The 9,111-nt window shown below is 39.4% G+C and overlaps 1 protein-coding gene across 2 annotated transcripts in view; it reads left to right on the forward strand.

Annotated features, from left to right (window-relative positions):
- LOC109920290 (coiled-coil domain-containing protein 102A-like) overlaps positions 1-9,111 on the forward strand; it is a 479,598-nt gene that overhangs the window by 112,287 nt on the left and 358,200 nt on the right. For both annotated transcript variants that reach the window (XM_048596422.1, XM_048596423.1), the window contains exon 3: positions 2,538-2,761. In XM_048596422.1, coding sequence (XP_048452379.1) covers positions 2,538-2,761 — 224 coding nt within the window. The remainder of the gene's footprint in view (positions 1-2,537; positions 2,762-9,111) is intronic.

A 9,111-nucleotide genomic window follows, 5' to 3' on the forward strand; every position in this document is an offset into this window, starting at 1 on the left:
CCGCCACTGCAAAATACATAATGACAAGGTAGAATGAAAATTTAGGCAGTGTAAAGTTACACACTTCATTCCAGCTACTTGCTTGCTAACCTGCACTCAACTTGGATTATAGCCTTTTGCTGCCTTCACATAATAGATGGACGAGCTAGTTTTATCACTGTGACGTTCCGTATAGATGCCTTATGATGATATCCATTTGACCGATTTACGTCATGCCTTTCAAAAACAGATAAAAATTCATCAACAGTTATTGTGTGGAATCTTTAAATAAACTTAGCAAATTTGAGAAGGTGCTAACACAGCAGTTAAATGAATATGTGAGAGAGTTTATTGGGAACACTTGGACAGTTTTCTTTTTGGCAACGTATTCCCACAGTAGTGGATTAATCCGTCACCAAATACAGTTTAAGGGTGTCTTCCACACCTCCTAACACACCCTTCTTCATGTGGTCTCTATAGTCTTTCATTCCAGTGTTTATCTGGCACTTGTATTCTTCCTATACGTCCTGCACTTTCCAACACGGTTTAGTGCTAAGTTACGAATTTCACTTCAGGACTTTACAATGTTTTCTGCTTTGTATAACGCACAAACAAAGTGACTATACAATATAGAAGTCTTTGTCTAAAACTGCCATTATTATTGTAGCAACTGAATTTATAAAAGAGTTTAATTGTGGATGTAAATAATCTTTTGAATAACAATAGATGACTAAATGGATAAGGATACATATAAATATACCCAGACCCGATCAAATATAAATCTTAATTAAATATCATTGTCATTTACCCTGTTAATATTACAGGAAATGTGGTAGGATTCTTTAAGGTTGTCCAGAGATGGACAAAGGGGTTGATACTTGAACTTAAGAGATGAACTACATGGAAAGATCATCTGTCCTGAAACTTAACCTTCCATCATCCCACTTTGTTGTAATGAATTAAAATAAAGGCGAAAGCAGAAATCATAAATAAATGTCAAAAACACTGGAAACATTCAGCAGAACAGAAAGTGTCCTGGGGCCCATTTTAACCTAATCCATTAGAAAACTGAATGGATCGGTGCCAAGCTGGCTTAATGCCCCACACATTTTTACTGTCCACTGAAGTAATCTGAGTGAGGAGTAAAATTAATGTTGTACTCCCTGGTTTCACACTGAGTGGTTTCAGTTAAAATTACCCCCCAATATTTCAAGTTAATGACCTTGTATCAGTATACAACAATAAAAACTTTTTTAGATATTTTGAATCACTCTATTCAGGCATGTTATGGCACATTAGTGGAACAGGTGGGATTTGAATTCAGGCCTCCTGGTCCAGAGGTAGGGACACTAGAACTGCACCACATTTTTGAGATTTGTAAAGAGTAGAGAATTTAGATTCATGAAAACTATTGGAGATAGATGCAGGAGACCTGAATTAAAGTTAAAGGAGTAAAACTTAAATTAGAAATTTAAGCAACACTTTCTTTAGTTAGAGTTGTGAAACATATTGGACAGATACTAGCGGCAGGGTAGAATGTGTGGGATGGGGACATTGACAGGTTGACACGTCTGTTTTTCTTTAATTCATTTGTTCATGGGATGTGGGTGTCACTGGCAAGGCCAGCATTTGTTACCCCTCCTTAATTGCCCTTGTACTGAGTGACTTGTTCAGGCATTTTAGAGGGCCGTTAAGAGTCAGTCACATTGCTGTGGATCTGAAGTCACATGTAGGCCAGGCCAGGTAAGAATTTGCAGATTTCCCTTCCTTAAAGAACATTAGTGATCCAGATAGGTTTTGATGGTGATTGACAGTAGTTTTATTGTCTATATTAGTGAGTCTAGCTTTCAATTTCAGAAGTTATGAACTTAATTTATATTCCACCAGCTGCATGATTTGAACTACTATTGCCAAGATATATAATCCAGGCTGCTTGCATAACCAGTGAAATTACCATTCTGGTAATGTCAGATGAAATGGTGTAAAGCCTGCCTGTTCTTGAATTTGATTTTTGCTGTAATTTAGTGGATTGATCCAATCTCTGGTTTTGTAAATGTGGAAGAATTACAATATAAACACTAAGCAAGTGTTGACATTTCACACAGGGCAAAAAGAAACAACTGAGACTTTAAAAGGTCTTCCTAGAAATGTCACGTTATTTGTGCCGTCAACAAACCTGACATTGAGTTGCACTATGTTAAAAAAAGGTCTTATTTATTGCTATCTTTCTGTTTAGATTATCCTCTTCAAAATGGACATCACGCAAATAAATTTTTCCATTTTTCCTACACTGACAATGCAAAGGGCTGTCATGGATATTTTGTGGGCTATAACCTAGCTGACGGCTGCAATATTAATGAGATTCCTCAGATGGCATGACTCACACACATGGTGTACCTTATTAAGTCATTTCCTGATTCCAAATTCGTGGAAAAGCTCTTTTCCAGTACTCAGAACATTTTCCAGTGAAACTACAGTATTTAAAATTACAGATGTCTGTATTATTCATGTCACACATGTCTTTAATATTGTAAATATTTGATGTGGTCTGTTCCCAGGGTATTGATATAATTGAAAATATACTGAGAGATAAGCGTCATGGAGGAGGACAAGGTCTGGAGTCTTCTGCCACCTTGAGTTTGTGTCACTCTACCGTCTGTACTGAAAGAGCTAAGCTCCTGCTGGAAGATAGCCTACAGCCCTTTGAGAGTGACTCCATGAAAACCATAGCCCTGCAGTTCCGTTTGGATGAATCACAGAAAATACTTCAAAGGGAAAGAGAGTAGGTGAATGATTTAGTGATATTACTGTAGCCTACTATGCTTTATGTCTGAGTGGTAAGAATTGAGGTTCTGGGAAACTGCAGCTCACACAGTGGGACAAAATGTTATAATTCATTTGAGGCATGGCTTTGGTGGAATGGGGGGAGCTACACCTTCAAGGATAACCTGCCACCTTCCCAAACACCCACTGTTCCTGTCTCAGTCCCCATAACAATGACCTTGTATCAGTTATGTGGTGGTGGGTCATAATTCAGCCAGGGAGTCCTAGTTGCTGTGGCAATGCGCATTTTTCCATGCATGTTGTAGTCTGTGATGGTAGAGGCTCCAAACATTCCGACCAGAACAAGGAGTCACCGTGTGAGGATACAGCGTAGGCAATGCAGGGAGCTGGAAAACCCAGCCCTGGCATTTTTTTCTTGCAGGAGTCTGGAGGTTGGGGTTTGGAAGTTGATGGGATGTTAGGTGGGATGGGGGGTTGTGGGGTTGAATTGGATGGGTGGTGTTGGCACCTCTCATTCAAAGGCCCAATTGAGGGAGCTAGACCTGGCAGGGTTGACTGCGAGACATCCCCACCCATCTTTATTCATGACCGTCCCCTTACTGACCCTTCACTCCCACTCTGCGATCCTGTGACTCCTGCCACCATTTCCCAGTGTTTGAGTGCGTGACGATCCCGAGTCTCGGATGGGTGAATTAATAACCACTGGCTTCCATGATAGTGCGGCTGATCAAGAATGAGATGCTGGTCACTGACCAGCAGCTGCCAGCACTCAGGAACTGCCCCTGTTGAACTGTTCTTGACCCTGTGGTATGCTTGTTCCTACCAATTGAATGTTTTTTCCAGCTCTTACAGCCTTTGAGGCTCTTGCCAGCCCTTCAGCTAGTGGATGAGAGTTCTGTCACCAGAATTAAATACAGCTCATTATGCATTTTGTTCCACAGAGAAATGTGGAAGAAAACTATTAATATTAATGAATACTGTATCCACATTTTTTGATGTTATTATGCATTGTCTTCTTGCTAGACCACTCGTCCTTCTCTGGCAATTCAATGAGTTATTTAAGAATACAGATACAACATGTGAATATAAATAGATCATACCTATTCAGTTGCGCTTGGAACCAAATTCAATCATCACAAGCTTTCCTGTTTTCGAGATTGAAATGAAACATGTTTTTTTCGGTTTTACTACATGTGAAATGTATTTTTCACCACATTGCCATGAAATGAATTGTGCCTGTTAGGATCCTGTACAAGTTTTCTATCAAGAAGAAAAAAATTCCACAAGAACAAATAACCACACCTGTTAACAGACTCTAGGGTTCTTTGGTCTTTCCAATGTTAAATTTATATTTTACAGTCTCAAGAATGAATTACTCTTTTCATTTAAAACAGGGCTAAAAATGACAAAATCCACCTAGAAACCACATGGCCTTTGGTTATAAATATGAAAGAGCTTTCACAAACAGCTCGTATGGCATTTTAATAGGCATCTAAATGTCTTTTAATAGATTTACTTATTATGAATTGAAACATTATGAAGTGCATTATGGCATTATTTTAGCCTCTGCACAAATCCACTTAAAATTGCAGAGACTTTGATAAGTAGATCATAATTGCATTGCACAGATGATCCACAAGCATCATTTTCCAAATCCATTTTAACCTATTTTTTTCCTGTTAGTTTTATCTGAAGGTGCCAGCTTTCAGTGTCAGTGTCCACAGTCAATATTCCATGCTAGCAGTTGGTAGTTTGTCATATTGTATTATTGTTTGGAAATAAAGATCAATATTGCCAGGGCTGGTTGCTTGACCAGCCTTCCAGAATCAGCCCAAAGTGCTCCACTGTCCTCTCTATGTATTTATGCCATAGCATTTGAAGACATTTTAGGCTTTGTGTTTTGAATAGTAAAACAGAACTCTGTGACCAATGACACTTAAGTAAATCAGATCTTCAGATAGTGATATTGTGCAAGGTATTGTACTGAGTGATGTGAACGTTATCAAGGAGTCATGTGGGGTGAATTCTTAATCTTCCTGTCCAGTGCTGGTCAGCTCAGAGGTGAGTGGGGAGGCACATGGTCCATTAGCCTTCATTGCAATCGGATTTGAGTTCAGAAATAGGGATGTTTTACTGCAGTTAGACAGGGCTTTGGTTGACTAGCTTTCATTTCTGTTGTATACTAGTTGCCATCGCAGTTCCCCCTGAGTGGTTGGGAACCTAGATCGGTTGTATGTACCTCAAAGGCAGGTAGACAATTAAACTGATGATGGACCCAACAAGATTTTGTTTGGTAACTATGCTGACAGTTTGCCAATGATGCAGCGTCCTAACGAACACTTCGGGAGGAAGCCGTTTGCAATGGATTTGATCTTTCCACAGCATGCCAGAAGCTCCCTGTCCCCAAGAGGGAGCCATGGGGAGCCAAGGCCAAGAAAGACTATAACAGACTATAACTACTGTAAAGTGTAATGACTATAACAGTTTTGCTCTGGGGGAAGAGCAGCCATAACACGATAGAATTCTTCATTAAGATTGAGCATGAAGTAGTCAAATCCAAAACCAAGGCCCTGAATCTAAATAAAGGGAGATACAAGGATATGAGGTGTGAATTGGACAGTGGACAAGCAATAGTTCATATTTAAAGAACATGTACATGAATTATAACAATTATTCATTCCTGTCTGGTGTAAAAATAAAAGAGGAAAGGTGGCTCAACCATAGCTTACAAAAGAAATTAGGGATAGTATTAGGTCCAAAGAGGAGGCATATAGAATTGCCAGAAAAAGCAGCGAGCCTGGGGACTGGGACTATTTTGGAGAAAGAGGACAAACATTTTGACCAAAGGAGCAAGATAGAATATGAGAATCAAATTGTAAGGAACATAGAAATTGACTGTCAAAGCTTCTATCAATAAGGAAGAGAAAAGATTAGTAAAGACAAATGTATATGCCTTACAATCAGAAGCTGGGGAAATTATAAGGGGGAAAGATGAAATGGCAGATGAATTGAACATGTATTTTTGTTCTAGCTTCAAAAAAGAGGGTGCAAATAACCTCCTGGAAATGTTAGGGAACCAAGGGAGAGTGCGGATTTGGAGAAAATCAGTACTAATAAGAAAATTGTGCTAGGGAAATTAGTGGGGTTAAAGGCTGACAATTCACCAGGGCCTAGTAATCCTTGTCAAGAATAGTAAATTGAAATATTGGATGCATTGGTGGTCATTCTCCAAAATTCTACAGACTTTAGAGCAGTTTCTACAAATTGGAGGGTGACAAATGTAATCCCACAATTTAAAAAAGGATGGAGACTGTAAACCGAGAATTGCAGATCAGTTACTCTAACATCGTTAGCGGGTAAAATGTCTATTTTAAAACATACAATAATAACATGTGGAAAACATTAATGGGATTTGACAAAGCCAGCATTATTTTATGAAAGACAAATCATTTTGAACAAATCTAATAACGTTTTTTTTTGAAGATGCAACTGGAGAGTAGAGAAGATGGAACCAATGGTATGGGATAAACCATTTAGGACTGAGATGTGGAAGCATGTCTTCAATTAAAGTATAGTGAACGTGTGAATTCTTTATCACAGAAGGCTGTGGAGGCCAAGTAACTATGTATATTCAAGAAAGTTTTTTTTTAAGATTTAAAAATCATAAAAAGCTATGGGGGGAGAAAGTAAGGATGTGGCATTGAGATGGAGAATCAGCCACAATCGTACTGTATAGTGGAACAGGCTTGAAAGGCCAAATGGCCTACTTCTGCTTCTAGTTTCTATGCTTCTACGTTACTACAGCTACAGCCCAAACTATCCACTCATGGAGATATTCTCTGTGTTTCAAGGCACCTAATGGCTTTGCATCCAGAAATGGTAATTGAAATACACACCTAAATTTGAGACACTCTCCTAGTCCCTGACCAGCCTCAGCTGCACCTCCCCTCCAGATGTTGCTGCAGAGGCCCCAGAACATCAGCCTTGGACTAGGCCAGCAGCACTAGGAGCTAAGAAGGTGAGCACAGATTGTCTCTGACTCTGGTTGTGTCATTGGCTATGCTGCCTGATGTGTGGACCAGGGACCCTTGTTTCCTTCTGATGTCAGTGTCCCAAAGCCGTGAGTAAATCCAGTCCATGGCTTACAAGATGCACTGCAGCAATTCACCAAGGCTCCTTAGACAGCACCTTCTGAAGCCACAACCACTAATTTCAGAAGGATAAAGGCAGCAGTTATATGGGAACATCACCATTTGCAAGTTCCCCTCCAAGTCACTCTCCATCGTGACTTGGAACTCTATAGCCATTCCTTCAGTGTCGCTTCACCAAAATCCTGGACTTTCCTCCTTAAATGCATTGTGGGTGTCCCTACAAAACAAGAACTGCAGTAGTTTAAGAGGTCAGTTCAACACCATCCTTTTAAGGTGAGTTTGCAACAAATGTTGGGTTTGCCAGTAATGCCCATACCTTAATCAGAAGTTTTAAAATTTATTTTATGTTCATTCTTATGGTTCAGGAGAAGCGCTTCCTTCAGCCTGTGTGTGAAATCCAGTTGTGTGTTAATATGCAGTATGCATTACTTTCTAATTATACAAACATCAAGAGTCTCTAACAATCACTTTTTATTTTAAAAGTTGAAAAATCTGCAAATATCTGAAATAGTTAGATTCAGTAAATTGTAAAATGTTGGATAGTATCCCCAAAAATATATTACAAAATCTAAATTTATTGCATTCATTTCCTCATAAGTAAATCTTACATCTTCAATGACTTTTCAGAAATTTCTAAATTCATCACAGTATAAAAATGTCACTTTTACCTTTGATCTACAATGGATCAATGAATACATTACTTTGTCAGTATTAGCTTCAACTGGGCTGCACCCTGCTTCTCTTTCAAGGTAGTTACTTTTTATCCCCCATTGCTATAGAGAAGGCATATTGATGCAGACAAATTAAGTAAACCTCAAAAAGGAATCTAATTAAGCAAGAAAATCCTTAGAAACTTATTCAATCACTGTACGTAAGTGGATATATACATCATCTGAATTTTTTTGAGTTGTTGTATACTTTTTGAGTTGCTAGCTTGTTAGTATTTTTAGAAACTGGCAGTTCTTGTGGGAATCATGATTGATGTTGACTGGATCTAATGCCACACCTTAGAATATTCTGGAAGATAGCCCGTTGTGAGATGGTAATGTGAAGATACAGTTTAAACTTGGGGAGAACCAGTTTATCTTTTCTTCAGCAGTTGTTGTATGGGGTGACTCCTAATTGATGTGTGAGAGGCTTTTTAGAAGTGAACTAACCACCTTATGCTTCTTATAATGGAACAACACTTTGTAGCTGCTAGAAATCTGAGAAAACGTTGAGAAACTCACCTGTGGAGAGAGAAACAGAATTAATGTTTTGAGTTCAGCATGACTCTTTAGAACCTGTATTTCTTGCAAATCAGTGGAAGCGTCTGGGGCAAGACATCTGAGAAGCAACCTTCTGCCCAGCATATGAATCATAAGGATCATCTCAGCAACCTGTGAATACTGAATTACCTTTCCAGTTTTCCTCTGTCCATAACCTATTTATCCCTATCTGTTTGTCTGTGATTGTTTGTGCGTATGTGTGCGTGCACGCGTGTATGGGTGAATTTCTAAGGAGATTGAGAAAATTTGTACATGTATTGTAAAATCTTTAATTTCTGTGATGACTCCAGGAATAGTGGCATTTGATATCTAGTGCTTTACCCCAATGAATTGTGACAGAAAATAAAAACAGTGGATATAAATGTTGTGCAGAGAGAAACAAACTAATGCATTACTTCATAACTTTTCATCAGAATTGAAAAATATTAGAAGCGTACTACATCTTAACAAGATAAAGAAACAAATGGAAATCAAGTCAGAGAGAGAGAGGGAGCAGAACCTTTTCACGGTAGCCATCCTGAGGAAATGTGGCAGTGAATTAAATGCTACGACAAAAACAAAATACTGTAGATGCTACAAATCTGAAATAAAGAAGTTATGAGACAACAAGGTGCAGGGCTGGATGAACACAGCAGGCCAAGCAGCATCATAGGAGCAGAGAGGCTGACGTTTCGGGCCTAGACCCTTCATCAGAAAAGGGGGAGGGGAAGGGGGTTTTGAAATAAATAGGGAGAGAGTGGGAGGCGGATAGAAGAGGGATAGAGGAGAGGATAGGTGGAGAGGAAACAAACAGGTCGAAGAGGCGGGGATGGGGCCAGGAAAGGTGAGTGTAGGTAGGGAGTTAGGAAGGGGATAGGTCAGTCCAGGGAGGACGGACAGGTCAAGGGGGCGGGATGAGGTTGGTCGGTAGGAGATGGAGGTGCGGCTTG

Source organism: Rhincodon typus, chromosome 4 (assembly GCF_021869965.1).
Source record: "Rhincodon typus isolate 14 chromosome 4, sRhiTyp1.1, whole genome shotgun sequence".
Lineage (NCBI taxonomy): Eukaryota > Metazoa > Chordata > Chondrichthyes > Orectolobiformes > Rhincodontidae > Rhincodon > Rhincodon typus.